At 59.1% G+C, this 14,805-nt stretch overlaps 1 protein-coding gene across 1 annotated transcript in view; it reads left to right on the forward strand.

The window, feature by feature from the left end:
• KDM4B (lysine (K)-specific demethylase 4B) overlaps positions 1–14,805 on the forward strand; it is a 166,578-nt gene that overhangs the window by 70,712 nt on the left and 81,061 nt on the right. Inside the window, exons 7-8 of the mRNA XM_011967374.1 lie at positions 7,473–7,522; positions 13,026–13,129. Of these exons, the coding sequence (XP_011822764.1) occupies positions 7,473–7,522; positions 13,026–13,129 (154 nt within the window). The remainder of the gene's footprint in view (positions 1–7,472; positions 7,523–13,025; positions 13,130–14,805) is intronic.

The raw sequence follows: 14,805 nt of genomic DNA on the forward strand, positions 1-14,805 counted from the left end.
ATCTTCCCTGCTGCTTGCCAGCCGTGTGTGTACATGAGCACTGTCCCTTTTGATGAAGGTCATTGGGTAGGATTCATTAAAACCACCTGGGCCTGGTGCCTTTTCCAGAGAGGACATCTGTGACCTGGTCTCCTCAGGGTTTCTGGTGGGGCCTGTGTTAACTTGGTGGACACCCTGGACTCCACAACACTGAGGACACTCCGAAGAGCCAAGTGCGTCTGTGGCACTAAGCCCAGCACCTCAGGCAGGGACTGTGGCTTGCTGGTCCTGTGTCCTCAGTGTGGTGGACAGGTCCTCAGTTTCCTGTGAACAGCTTTGTTTGAGGTGTAATATCCGTAGCATACATAGAAGGCGCTTGGAGAACTCGGCCGTTTCCGTGGACGGGGTTGACATGGCGCAGCACAGTGTCACCGCACAGGCCTGTGGGTCCTTGGCCTGGTCACTGCGCAGCTCTGAGGAGCAGAGCAGAGGAGCCGCCCTGGCCTGGCTCGTCTTCAGCTAGCTCCGGGACTGCATGTCGGCCGAGGGGTTCGCGTGGGTGTGGGGCTGAGACTGCAGCTCTCTGTTGGGTCTCACGGGAAGCCCACCCTGTAGCCGGCTTGTTCTCCTTCCCGGCCTGTGCCAGCCACAGGGCAGTGCGCCAAAGCCGTCCTGCTGGGTCACAGGCCAGGGCCACCGTAGGGCTTTGTTGCAAGGGTGGCGATCGCCATGGCTTTTCTGTTCTGCTTGGCACTTGGGGTCCTGGGGGCGCCGCTGGCATTTGGATCTGCCGTGGCCTTCCTGGGCTTGCGTGGGCGGCTCACTCTGCCAGGTGGCCTCTGTCCAACCTGACACCTGGTCTCGGGTACTTGCAGCGTGGTGTGCGCGGGCGCTGCCTCCCTGGTTCTGTGTCTGTGACAATAGCACATTAAATGGTGAGGGCCCGTCTGCCCAGGCCTGTGCAGACACTGTGAAATTAACTTCCTCACCCTCTAGCATGCGTTGGGCTGCGCCGACATCTCTGAAGGGCTCCCAGTCAGACCCCCGCTCTTGGCACACGTACCTTGGCGGTGGGGGCGGGGAGCGGGGGGCAGGGAGGAGAGCGTTTTCATCCCTGGCACCTAGTTGCCGAGAGCCTCCGCTGGCAGGAGCTGTCAGGCTGGGCCATGGAAGGGATTCCAAGTGCCGCTGTCACCTGGGAGAAAGGTGCACGAATCTTAAAAGAAAACCTTCCACTATGATGTCTCGTCTCCTGGTTCGGAGCCATCCACAGGGACCGAGCAAGATGGTACCAGGCAAGGGCCACTGCCAGAGGTGAGGGGCCACAGAGCCCTGGCTTGAGAACCTCCAAGGAGCCCATTCCCCTTGCAGCAGGAGGGAGAGGGCGCCGGGAGTTACCTGGTCATTGCGGAAGGGCCGCCCAGGTAGGGAGCCTGGGGCAGCTGGCAGGTGTGGTGGTGACATGTGTGGCTGGCGCCAGCATTACATCCCTCATCTAGAGGCTTTGCCCGATCTCAGGTTTCCTGCCTGGTCTGAGAGGCAGTGGCCCTGCTGGCATTGCCTGCCATGGCTGGGGGAGGCAGAGGCTGTGAGGGGGGCAGGATATTGGACCCCCACCGCCTCCGCCTTGGGTTCCGAGGTCAGGTGCGGTGTGCTTCGGCCGTGGCAGGCAGGGTCCTTGGGGGTGCTGGGGCGTCAGCCAGACAGGCAGTGCCCACAGGTGAAGCAGGCAGCCCCACCACGCAGCATCACCCAGCCCAGGAGGAGCCACAGCACCTGCTTCGCAGAGCCCAGGGAGGGCCATGCTTTTATGGAGCCAGATGGGGCTCTGTGAGATGGCACCCAGGGGTGGCCTGGGCCATGCGGCCCCAAGCCCGTCTGCTCACCGTTGTCGTAGCTAAGGGCTCCCGGGCAGGTCCCGGCTGCCCAGGACGGCCTGTGTTCCCTTTCCTGACACACTCATTTAATTTTTAACTCAAAGGCATTTGCTTATTTATTTTCATTGTTCTTGAAATAATTCTAAGCCATTAGAGGGGAAAATTATATTCAAAAATGCTGTTTCACACTTTATTTGTTTGATGATTTAGAGCGATAGAAAATAGCACATTTGCTGGCTTTTATAGTCTGATAATTATTCACATCCATCAAGCCATTCCGGGGGAATAAACAAAACACCAAGAAAATTACACTATTAATAGCATCCTCTGCAGCGGCCAGGAAGACTCTTTCCCGGGCCGGCGTGGCGGCGAGATGACAGCGGCCCGTTCCCTGGCTGGAGGTGAGCACCTGCCTGCAGAGAACGCCTTTGCTTTGATTCCCTGGCTCTGGCTCCAGCTCCAGCTCCAGCTCCGTCTCATGAGCTGCTCGCCATCCATCCCCTCCTCTGCAAGGCCGGGGGCTTCTGCTGGGGCCCATGGCAAAGCTTCGCCCACCCCTCGCCAGGAGCCCCTGGGGAGTTGCGCAAGCAGAAGCAAGGCTGTCAGGGCCCCGGACAGCTCTGCCGCCTTCCCAGACAGGCCGGATCTCAGCACACTGGCTGAGCCTGGTGGGGCGTCCCCACCTTGTGGCCTCCGCACTGAAACAGGAACATGCGGCTCGCTGCTGCCCATGTCGGGGCCTGGTCCTTGCTACAATCCTGACCTCCCGTGTGACCAGCGTCTTTGGACACTGGTCAGACTCGTGCATGTCAGGCCGCAGGGCCCACAACCTCAGTTGCTCTCTGCTTCTGGGTCCCAACTCCTGAGAGGTGACCCGACCCCCTCTTGTCTGTGGGTGGCTTTGAGGCTTTTAGCTTTGCCTTTCTTGGGTGGCAGTAAGTGTAAGGTTGGTGACATTCACTACTCAAAGCACCTCAAAGTGTAAAAGAGAAACCTGGGAAGGCAGAGGGTCTGGGGGCTGCTCCCCTGCCTGTGCCTGCACACCCACTTTCCCTGCGGCAGGGTGTCCTTCCTTCCGGAACCCGTGTCCTCCTTGGTGGGTCACTGTGCCGCCTCGCATGTGTCTTCCCACGGGTCTAGGAGCTGGTACACTGCTGGGCCGTCATTTTGTTTGTTCACCATCGTGTGACCTCGTGTGTCTTGTGTCCCCAGCTCCGGGGGGCCACATCCTGGTGTTTGTCTCTCCTATTGTTTTATTTTCTCACCCATGCTGCTTTGGCTTGCACATGACTGACTGTCCGAAAGGGCGTCCGATGCCTGGGTTTGTTTCTCCGCCTGCCAGTCACCACCACGTGTGGCTCTTACGGAGCTTGTGGAGCCCTCCGCAGCCAGCGCCGGGCACCAGGAGTGGTTACCAGGTAGATGGCTCCAGAGCCCAGGCTGGAGATGCGGAGCTGAGTTTCTTTGACTTTGTGGTTTACCGTCTTCCAGAAGGGCTTGTGTAGAGCGTTCTAGAACAGAAGGAGTGGGTGCAGGGCAGGCAGGCAGGGCTTTGCGAACATGGAGATGGAGACCCCGCAGGGGGTGCTGTGGACAGAGGTGCAGAGAAATGTCGATGCCTGGGTCCTAGTTCCTGGGTCCCATGTCCCGGCCGATGTGAGTCCTCAGAGGGGCACTTGCTTATTGCATCTGCCCCGATTTAGAACCAAATTCCTCCAGGAAAGGCCAGGGGCCTGCGGTGGGGCACCTGAGGCACCTGTACAGGCCGCCCCTCCCTCCCGAAGGTTCCCCTGGCAGCCTCCTCAACGGCACTGTCTTCAGCCCCCACCCAGACACCCCAAGGCGCCTGCTCCGTGCTCGGAGAGCTTCGCTTGCTGGAAGAATCCTCACTGCACTGAGCTGAGTCTCCCATCCCCTTAACATTTCTGACTCTGCCGTCTGAAGCCCTGTGGCCTGTTCTGCCTTGCACAGACCCTCCAGGTTCCAGGAGTTGCTCTTCCTGGTTCCTTTGTCTTGACCTCTGCAGCTTCTTCCAGCAATCCCTGTGCGCTGAGCCACAGACCCTCCACGCCCTGCCCCTGGCTTAGGAAGAGCTGATGGCTGCAGAGGGCCAGCCACCCACAGCCCCAGTCCTGGGGATGTGCTCTGAAGATGCCAGAAAGGAGGGACACGTGCACTGACCTGGCCTCCAGGGCTCTAGCGGGTGAGAAGTGGCCAGCCCTTGCGGGGGCCCGGGGAGGTTGATGGAGTCAGAGGACAGAGGCTGGTGTGGGGGCCTTTGTGTCAGCAGGAGGTGGTGCTGGCATGGGGGAGGGAGGGGAGGGAGGGAATGCTGGGGGCTTGTGGGCAGGGCCCGTGCAGGACATGGAGCTGGTAGCATCTCAGAGCTGGATGGAAGAGGAAGGCTGGGAGCAGGCCCACCTGGGGACCAGTGGCCCCTGCACGGGAGCCGGAGGGCCTGGGCAGCCGTCTGTCCAGAAAGCATGCAAGAGCCCCGTGCTGCCCGGGTACACTGGGCTGTCGTGTCCAGAAAGAGACCTCTTGGGGTCGCAGGCAGGCAAAGCTGATTGATTTTGGTCATGAAGTTTGGCCTTGCGATGGGAACCGAGCTCCCAGGGAGCGAGACTGCCTCCCCGTGTCGGTGGCCGATAAGCCTGACTTGGTTTTACAGCCCAAGAAGTTGCTCACTGATAGCCAGACAGATGCTCCCCTGCCTCGAGCTTTAGTGAACAAACATTTCCAACCCAAATAGCTGCTTTTGCCTGTTTGTTTTTTCCTCCAGAGCCAAGGCCAAATGTCAGGGATGCCCCAGCATGGCCCCGAGCAGGGACTACAAGGAGGGGGCTATGCGTCCTTCGCTCTTTGGGGGCCTGGGTGGAGGACCCTGCTGAGACGCCCCTCTGGGAGGCCCGAAGCCTCCCTGAATCTCTTCTCCTGTGGTGACTGTGGGTCTCTGTCTTGCGTCTGCTTCAATCCGCCAGCTCCCTGGCCTGCCCACCGGTGCCGTTGCAACCCTGTCCTTTGAACTGGGCTTTTCAGGACACCCAGAGAGCCCTGGTGTGAGAAGCAGGCCCCGAGGCCAATTCTAGTCCCCCATCCTGGGGTTGCTCCCCTAAGTGAACCTGAGCATGCCTTCAGCCTGGTGTGGACGAAGCATGGTGCCTCCAGCCTCGCTCAGCTCTGTGTGTCCTTAGAGCCCTGTCCTGGCACTCTCTCTTGGAAACTGAGGTTTTTCTTCCACCTGCGTCCTTGCGGGTGGCTGGGAGGCGGGTCTGCCAGCATCAGGTCTTCTGGTCCCCGAGGCCGTCGCTGGCTTGTTCTGGGCGGTGGGAGGTGCAGCTCGCTGTTGGGCGCTGGCAGTGGCGGAGCCCGGAAGTCTGTGTGACTGTCCGGCCTCCTGTCCAAGAGTCCTCAGTGATTTCTCTGGGGGCCGCTCCTCTGAACGCCGGGCCGGCGTCCTGCAGTCTGTGCTTTCTGATAACGCCAGAGCCACGTTCCAATGTATTAACTTTTAACATTCGCCAGATTCAATTAATCTTATCTTTACAACTCCCAATTACAGGCAGTAATTAAGTGGAGCAGCATTGTAGGCTGGGGATACGGCATTAATCATCGCAGCCTTGGAGCCGTAAATTAGTTCCTTCCCGTCCCCGGCATCTTCCCAGAAGGAGCGGAGGGTTTTATTCCCTGTGTGGAAGGGTCTTTAATCCCACAAAGGTGCTTTGGATTGGGATTAACTTTTCTTATCTTTATGTAAACGATAAAAGCCCATTTAAAAAAGAGGAGCACACCTCTGTCCAGACAATGGAAGACTCTCTGAGGATGACAGAGTTGAAGGTGCTGCGGTCACCTCGGCCAGGGACCCTGGGAGCATGCCCAGAAATTAATTACTTGTGTCTTGTTAGAGCAGAAACTCTGTGATGTTTGCCTCCTCTCCAGCTCCTGCCCCCTCCTTTTTTATTTTTATTTTTATTTTTTTAAATTTTTTTGGGACAGTCTCGCTCTGTTGCCCAGGCTGGAGTGCCATGGTACGATCTCGGCTCACTGCAACCTCCACCTCCTGTATCCAAGCAATTCTCCTGCCTCAGCCTCCTGAGTAGCTGGGATTACAGGCGCCCGCCACCACGCCCGGCTAATTTTTGTATTTTAAGTAGAGATGGGGTTTCACCGTGTTGGTCAGGCTAGTCTCAAACTCCTGACCTCGTGATCCACCCACCTCGGCCCCCCAAAGTGCTGGGATTACAGGCGTGAGCCACCACACCGGCCTTTTTTTTTTTTTTTTTTTTTGAGACAGAGTCTCACTCTGTTGCCCAGGCCGGAGTGCAGTGGCGCCATCTTGGCTCACTGCTTCTTTGACTCCCAGGTTCAAACAATTCTCTTGCCTCAGCCTCCCGAGTAACTGGTATTACAGGCCACTGCCACCAGGCCCAGCTAATTTGGGGTTTCACCATGTTGGCCAGGCTGGTCTTAAACTCCTGACCTCAGATGATCTACCTGCCTCGGCCTCCCAAAGTGCTGGGATGACATGCATGAGCCACCGCGCCTGGCTTCTTTATTTCGTTAAAAAACAAAGTGGCCTTTCAGTTGGAAGGGGCTGTAGCGGAGCGGGAGCTGTCTCCCACCCTCTGAACGTTTCTTTGTCTTGCTTCTGCCCTGGGAGGGTCTGGGGGAGAGACCACGTCACGTGTCCTTTCATCTGTGTGACTGTTCTAGAACGGGAGCTGTTGGCCTTGTTACTCTGTAGCGGGGGTTGGGGACGGGACTTGACCAACCTCAGCCGGCACTCAGCTGTGCATCCTCAAGTCCCCGAGGCCCCGTCCTGGTCTGGTCCCCTTCGCTTGGAAATGAGGTTTTTGTTTTGCTGGAGGCCTGGGGTGGGCTGGGTGGTGTCCCTGTTGGCATTGGGCCTTCTCACTGCGCCTCAAGGCTGCAGCTCCTGGTGCCCACCTTCCCTCATGGGAAGAGAGTCCCAGCTTCCGGGTGCGGCATGAGCGGGACGCCCCCCCCACTTCACTTCCTCTGTTTACAAACTTTATCTTACGTCTTTCTTATTCATGATGTAGCCTTGGTGATCTTTCAAATGTAAAATGTGTAAAAATAAAACTTACAAAGTTGGTGACAAATGCAGCTTTTCTCATTCCCAAAGCTGCTTTTTCCCTGTTGGCTCCCAGCACCAGGAAACGGGTGACGTGGGCCTGGAGACCAGGCTGGCAGCTCCAGGGGCCCCAGATGCTTCCTATTCCAGACTCGGCCCCCCAGGACCCGCTCGCCACCCGCAGTTCCAGTACTTTCTTTTATCTTTTGCCTTTTCAGCCTCCTCGAAGTGTAATGCCGCTTAACCGGGAGCGTCCACACTCCTGGCTTTCTGAGTGTGTCACAAGCCACCGAGCCATGGTCCTCACTCCCTGCTCCTCCACCCGCCCCCCTCGCTTCCTTATGGATTCCATCCTGAAAGCCCCCGCCCCCAGCCATCCCCTGCACACAGCCCTGACCACGACTGCACTTTGTTTCTGCCTTGGGCACTGTCTGTGTCTCCCCAAGGCAGGTCCCACCAGGGACACCCCGACACGTGGCCCCCACTGACCTTGCCTCTGACGTGCCTCCCTTCTCTCGCAGGTACGCCATCCCGCCAGAGCACGGCAAGCGCCTGGAACGGCTGGCCATCGGTAGGTGACTGCCCCGAGGGCCCTGGGGACCAGGGACCGGGTGGGTGGGGCCTGTGGGAGGGGAGGAGAAGCTGGCATCCCCTGGGCTCTGCTGCGGTTTGGGTTTGGGTTTGGGTTTTGGGGAGTGGTGACATTCTTTGAGCCATTACTGTGTGATTTTTCCATTTCCTCCCACCCTCGTGGTCAGATTCACGCCCTTCTGCTGCGCGATTTGTCTCCATGAAATTCACACAGAATGCCCAGACACTCCTGTTTTCCAGTTTTCTTAGTGCAAGCTTCTTGGGCCTGGTCAAAGGCTGCCAGGGCCCAGGGAGGGCAGCCTGTGTTCATTTTTCTTCCATCACCCGGCCCCACACTGTGCCCTTGCTAATTCTCAGAAAGCCTAGGAAAGGAGACAGTTCAGCCAGCAGTCCGCTCACCTGCGCGGGGGCTGGCATGGTGGCCACACGGCGTTTGCCCTTGCTCTGCTGAGACCCAGCCTGGACACCTTCAGCGCATGTCCTCACCGGCGATGCCACCAGCCCGTGTTCACATGCTCCCTGGGGACTCTTGGGCAAGGAGGGGTTTGTCATGGAGGCCCAGCATGTGCCTGGGGCAGTGCTTGGAAACAAGCCAGACACCTGGAGACAGCCAGGGTGGGGCCCCCCTGAACTCCCCTGACCACCCGGCCCTGAGGCGCCCGAGCAGGGTTCCCAGTCAGCACTGGCGTCACAGCACAACAGGGGCGCGAGTTTCATGACACCTCACTGTTCCTGAGTGCCCAGAAAGTCATGAAAAGACAGCTGGCTAAAGCAGTTCCTCCCTCCTGCTGATCCATTCCCAGCCGCTCAAGAGCTGGCTCCTCCGGGCTGGCAGGTGGACAGCTTGGGGCGCGTGCGGAGGGAGGGTCAGTGAGGACCCATCGTTCCTCTGACAGCCCTGAAAGGGCCCTGTCTGAGCACCGCGCCCTTCAGGGACGGCGTCGGGCAGGTCAGCACACGACAGCCACGTCTTTTCCAGGAGCTCTCGCCCAGCCTCAGCACAGGCTCCCGGGACTGCCTGGTTGCCGTCCTCTGTCCCGTCCAAACCTTCGAGCCGAAGAATGCCCGCCATACGCTTCTTCCCTCTTCCCATGGGCTTTTGGCTTTGGAGATGGGAACTGTCAGTCTTTCTGGGGAAATCAGGGTCTCCTGTCACAGAGGCCGCGCCAGGAGCTGCGTGGCTGTGCAGGAAACGTTGCCCAAGCGCGGCAGATTCAGTGGTGGGGACGGACGGGAAGGCGAGTCCTTGAGGAGTGGGCTGGGCCCTCTCTTGGCACGTAGTCTCCTGGTTTCTGGACTGAGGGCTTTGCTCTTGGTATTTCTGAGCATTCCTGTTGGAAACCTGGGCCCTGTTCTTATGCACAGGTGAACCCTGGTCTTAGGAGCATGCTTCTGATAGTAGAAATTCTGCAGTCACAGGCAAGCTGTAGCAAAGGTCCAGCTCACTTACATACTAAAGCTGTGAAAGAAAAGCCGGATTAAAGCATTTCTCCCATTGTATTTTTTTAATACTGATTTCCAAAACACATTTGAAGACATAAGCTAAAGAAACATTCCCCACATTGTGTTAGCATCCTGAGGCTCCTGTAACAAATGACCACAGAGCTAGTGGCTGAAAACAACACACATTTATTCTCTCACAGTTCTGGAGGCCAGGGGTCTAAAATGCCCATTAAGGGGCTAAAACCCAGGTGCAGGCAGGGCCAGCTCCATCTGGAGGCCTCAGGGGAGAATCTATTTCCCGCTTTTTCCAGTGTCTAGAGGCCGCCCGCATCCTTTGACTCGGCCCCAGGGGAGAACCCGTTTCCCGCCTTCTACAGCATCTAGAGGCCGCCCGCATCCCTTGGCTTGGGCTGCATCACTCCAGCCTCTGTCTCTGGTCTCCTCACTTTCCTCTGCTCTAACCAAATGTCCCTCTGCTTTGCTGTTCTGAGGACCCGCGGAACGACATCGGACCACCCGGAGAGCCAGGGTGCTCCCCCACCTCAAGATCCTTAGCTCAGTCCCGTCTGCAAAGTCCTTTTCACCGTGGAAGGTGTCACACTCACAGGTCCCAAGGGTCAGCACATGGATGCCTTGCAGTTCCATTATTCAGCCAGCCACACTTAGAAAGCCACAGAAGAAAGCCTCTCTGAGCAGTCAGGGAGCACCTGTGGGCTCCCAGTCTGCTGCCGCATGACACCCCACATCTCTGTTGTCCACACAGCAGTACCTCTCTGTTGCCACTGGGAAGGGGATGCAGACGCAGCCTGGGGAGTGCCAGCAGCCCTGGTGGGGAGCAGGCCCTAGGCTCTGCAGTCTGTACTGGAGCTGGGCTTCACCCGGGTGGGCCCTTCCTGGTGCTCTCTGGTGCCCAGATCGAGAGGGCCACCCCCTTCTTGCCAGTCACTTCTCCCCCTCCATATTTAATGGGGACTACAGTTAGTCACTGTCCCCTCCCTTCTCACCCAGTGCGACTTTTGCATTAGAAAAGCAGAGGTTGACAAGAGCGTGCTGGAGAGGCCGCAGGCAGGGTCTGGCAGGGCCACCACTGTCCCCAAGCACTGCCACATCCTCTGTCCCTGCAATGTGACCGGTTCTACCCTGAGGCCAGACCAGGCACCTTTAGGGCCGGTTCGGTTTCTAGGTGTGCAGAGGGCTCGGTGCCTGGGCTGGGTGAGGGGGAGCCAGGGAAGAATTAGTTCTTTGTGGTGCTTTCACAGGGGTTCTTAGAAAATGTGGACTCTCTGGCCAGGTGCAGTGGCTCACACCTGGAATCCCAGTGCTTTGGGAGGCTGACATCAGAGGATCGCTTGAGCCCAGGAGTTCAAGACCAGCCTTGGGAACATAATGAGACTCTGTCTCTGTAAAAATTAGCCAGGCATGGTGGCGCACATCTGTAGTCTCAGCTACTCAGGAGGCTGAGGCGGGAGGATAGCTTGAGCCTGGGAAGTCGAGGCTACAGTAAGCTGTGATCAAGCCACTGCACTGCAGCCGGGGTGACAGAGGGAGACCCTAGTCACTCCTCAGCAGGGCAGAGCAGCTCCCAGAATTGTGGGCGCCAGCCTAGCTGTGAACCCCGAGGAGGGTCGGGAAGGGCGGCGGGATGTGCCAGATGCCTGCGGCTGCGTGGAAACACCTTGAGCCCCCTGTGGCCTCTGGCTCCAGCCCTGTCCTGCCCTCTGGATGGCAGCGGGGGCAGGTTGGGGCAGTGCTGGGGAAGGCGAGCCCAACCCCGCGTGTGTTCCTAGGTGCCCCTCCCAGACTTGCGGGGAGGCGTTGTGCTCTGTCATCGGGACGGTGGAGGGGTGTGCGATTAATATGGAAAATGAATAGCTGGGCTCCACACGGGCTCGCTGGAGAGTTGTGGAGCCTGTGGAGAGAGCGTTAATGTGCTGGTGCCTTATTGGTGCTAATCACTTAAAATGTGCGCCTTTGTTAGAGCTTTAATGAGAGCCACTTAAACTGTGCATTAAAAAGAGGAACTGCGGAGAGGCCGGCGGGCTGGGTGGCAGGCAGTCATAATTCTAATTGAAATGCTTTTAGTGCAGAGAAAAGTTGCTGGATTCGACAAACCCCTACACTTTGCAAAACCTCACCGTGGGGCCTGTGCGGCCGGGTGTCAGCAGAAGCACCGTGGCCCTGCTCTCCCGCCTCCCCGTGTGCCTGGGCCTCTGTGTGCTGGTGCTGTCACATACACGTGTGCCAGCTTCCACCAACAACCCACTGGGTGTGTGTCCTGGCCTGGAGGTGCTTGAGGTCTGCGCACTCTTCTTGAAGGGCCCTTGGGCTGGCCGAGGCTGTTGGTCAGTCCTGGCGGGAGGTGGACGCCTGTGGGCTCCCTGTCTGCTGCAGGCATGACACCCCACACCTCTGTCATCCACTCAGCAGTAGCTCTCTACCGCCACAGGGCAGAGGACACAGGCGCAGCCCGGGGAGAGCCAGCAGCGCTGGTGGGGAGCAGGCCCTAGGCTCTGCAGTCTGTACTGGAGCTGGGCTTCCCCCAGGCGGGCCTCCCCTAGTCCACACTTGATCCCTGTCCTCCTGCCTCCTGGGCCGGCCTCCTGCCCGTTGCCACTGGCAGAGTGGGTGGTGGAGCAGGAAGTGCCCGAGATGAGGCGGCGAGTCCCCTCCCTGAACTGCCCTTCCTGGCTCGGGCCCGTCTGGCTCTCCCGGCGCTGGTTCCGGGGACCCAGCTGCTTCAGGGAAGCCCCTTCGTTACAGGGATTGTGCTGCACACGGAGGGGTGTGGGTCTCCGCAGCTGCCGCCGGGAAGCCGGGGCGTCCTTACCTTACCCGCTAAATGCACGGGTCTTCACCTTGTGATTTGGAAACGTCCCTGAACTGTGCTAGTTAGGAAGCTTAGTTTATTTTTTATCTTTATTTTTGTGGAGATGGGGTCTTGTGATGTTGACCAGGTTGGTCTCCAGCTCCTGGCCTCAAGAGATCTATCCACCTGCCTTGGCCTCCCAAAGTGCCGAGATTCCCAGTGTGAGCCACCGAGCCCGGCCTGGCTATGAGGTTTGGGAAGGCACTGAGCCGCTGGTGTGAGTGCCTGCTTTCCAGGCACTGCTTTAAGCTGTGGAGTGCGCTGCTGGACAGACAGCCCCACACGTGTGCACGCAGCCCGCCACTTTGAGCTCGGCCTAACAGGAAGAGGTTGCGAGCCCCGACCACAGCCCAGGGTCAGGCCCACTCTGCCACTTCCTGGCGGTGCTGGGGCTGAGGGTGAGTCAGTTGCTGGCCTGGGCCTCGATTTCCTCACTCGTGCAGTGATAGTGAGGACACCCGCGGTGCTGTGTGGGGCAGGTGCACGGTCTCATTCATGGCCTTGAAGGCAGGTACCTCAGCGGGAGGCAGCAATGCTCACTCCCCACCGTCCCTGGCTGGTCTGGTTCTAGAACATCAGCTCCGAGAGGAGAGCGACCACACTGTGTCCTTTCCCGAGGGTCATGCTCTCTCATTGGCCAAGCGACGAGAGCAGCCACGCCGCATCCTTTCCCCAGGATCGTGCTTTCTCGTTGACCGGGTGACCGTGTGGGCTGTGATGTGGTGGATTTAGTCTCGGGGGAGGTCAGGGGGAAAGTCTCTGCATAGCTGTGCCCTGTGAGGGATCCAAGTGTATGCCATGGCTCGGCACCTTGTCACACAAGTAACCCTGGTCCTTCCCATGGTGAGGAGGCTCCGGGCTGCCCCCGCCGCTGGGCAGAGACGAGTCCCGGCAGCTGCTCACATGGTTGCTGCGCAGAGGCCAGAGGCTGTCATCACTGTCTGCCACCGGCAGAGCTTACGGCAGGGCACTGTGGGGCGGCTCCTGTGCATCTCCTTCCCCCCGACCTGCGGGCGCTGGGGCCATGCGAACCAAGGGCAGGTCCGGCTGTGCTCTGTGCTCCCACACGCCTGCTCTCCGTGGGAGGAAAGAGCCTGCCTGCCCAGAGGGCAGCCTCCTCACCGACTCTGGCTGGCTGTGGCCAGGAGACCGATGTCCGTCTTTTCTGCCCTAGGCTTCTTCCCCGGGAGCTCGCAGGGCTGCGACGCCTTCCTGCGGCACAAGATGACCCTCATCTCACCCATCATCCTGAAGAAGTACGGGATCCCCTTCAGCCGGGTGCGTACGGGGCGGAGCCTGCACGCCTGTGGGTGGAGTGGGTACTGGGCCCGAGCTCGGGTGGCCACACACACCCCAGGAGATAAGCTGCTTAACCCTGGAGAAGTTTCTAGAACAGTGATTAACAAGCCAGAAGAGGGGCGCGTGGCTCAGCAGTTAGCCTCCAACTCTTCCACGGGGGAGAGAGGATGACAGAGCTTGAATCTGGTGGGGTATTTACCTCCCCTCCCCTCCCCTCGCATACCAAACCAAAACTTCCTCCTGGGTGTGGTCATCAGAGGCCCCTCTGCAGCGACCGCAGGGGTGGAAGGGCAGGGGTGGCCCCTGCTGACCTGGCAGGAAGCCGCCAAAGAAACAGAGAGCAGAGCCCCTCACCCCGTCCGAGGTGGGAACCCGGTTGCTACCGCCCGAGGCCACACCCTCAGTGTCAGGCACCCCACGGCCCATGTCACCCGGCCGTGGAGAGAACTGCCTGCTTAGAAATGATATATGGGCTCTCCTGCATGTGAAGACTGAACTCATTCAGTTCACAGCTTCAGGGGCTGCTGGCGGAGGCTGTGATGGAGGAGGCCTGAGGCTGGGGGTGGGGCCTTCCTGCACCTGGTTTGACGGACGGGGTTTGGTGTCCCAGGAGCAGAGCAGGCTGTGCTTAGGGTCTGGCTCAGCAGCTGCACCCACTCGAGGCAGTTCCTTCCCCATGGGGAAGCCTTCATGCGTGAGAGAGTCTAGGCCTGTGTCCCCAGTTCTGTCCAGGTGAGACGCACGTGCCAGGAACCTGTAAGGCAGGTCTGGGCCGCAGCTCCGAGTGCTGGGCAGGAGTGGGGAGCAGCTGGGGAGCCCAGCTCATGAGGTTCCGCGGGAAGAGTGATGTGCGGGCTCGGGAGCGTGCTCTGTGGTGAGGCCCTGAGTGTCCGCCAGCCAGAAATCGCTTCTGACATTTCAATCAAACGGCCAAAGCATCAGCTCGCACATCAGGGACCCGCTCTTCCCGGCGGGGCCGCAACCCAGAGGCCGCCTCCCGGCCGCCATGGGCATTCATCAGACAGCGCGGATCTCGCTGGGAGAAGTGCGGGTTTCCGGCCTTTCCTCTCATCCCCCGTCTTCTGGTTGGAACATCATTCATTACCAGCAAAACCAGACAGATCACGGCATTGCTCGGGGAAGTGAGAAGTACTGATTTTCTGGCTGGTTTGTCTAAAACCTTCTCCAAAGTGGTGCTTCCTGGAGGGGGCTGCCCATCGAAGGGGTGAGCAGGTGGTGTGTGGCCTGGACGCCCAGGTCAGCGTCTGTATCGCACTGCGGTTTGTCTGTGAAGTCCCTGAACCTGAGCCAAAGGTGGCTCACTACCGGCCCCGGAGTGGCTGCTGGCAGCGTGCATGGTAGCAGGCGGGCTCCAGGCAGGACGGCTGCGCTCCCCCACACCCCTAGCTGCTTGCTGGGGCTGGGCACTGGTTTCTCCCGAGGCCGCCACGGTGAAGACCCCTGTCCCACTGCAATGAGCAGCACCTGTGCCGCCTCGCCTGGGAACCATCCTTCAGCCCCTCAGACACCGCGGGCTCGAGATGAACATCCCTTCCAGAGAGCTGCGTGGGTCCCTCATCTGAATTCCTGGCAGCCTTCAAACGAGTGACTCCCCACACTCCACTTATAAATCTTTGTAATGGTATTTACTTCTA

The sequence above is a fragment of the Mandrillus leucophaeus genome, unplaced genomic scaffold (genome assembly GCF_000951045.1).
Source record: "Mandrillus leucophaeus isolate KB7577 unplaced genomic scaffold, Mleu.le_1.0 Scaffold8, whole genome shotgun sequence".
Classification (NCBI taxonomy): Eukaryota; Metazoa; Chordata; class Mammalia; order Primates; family Cercopithecidae; genus Mandrillus; species Mandrillus leucophaeus.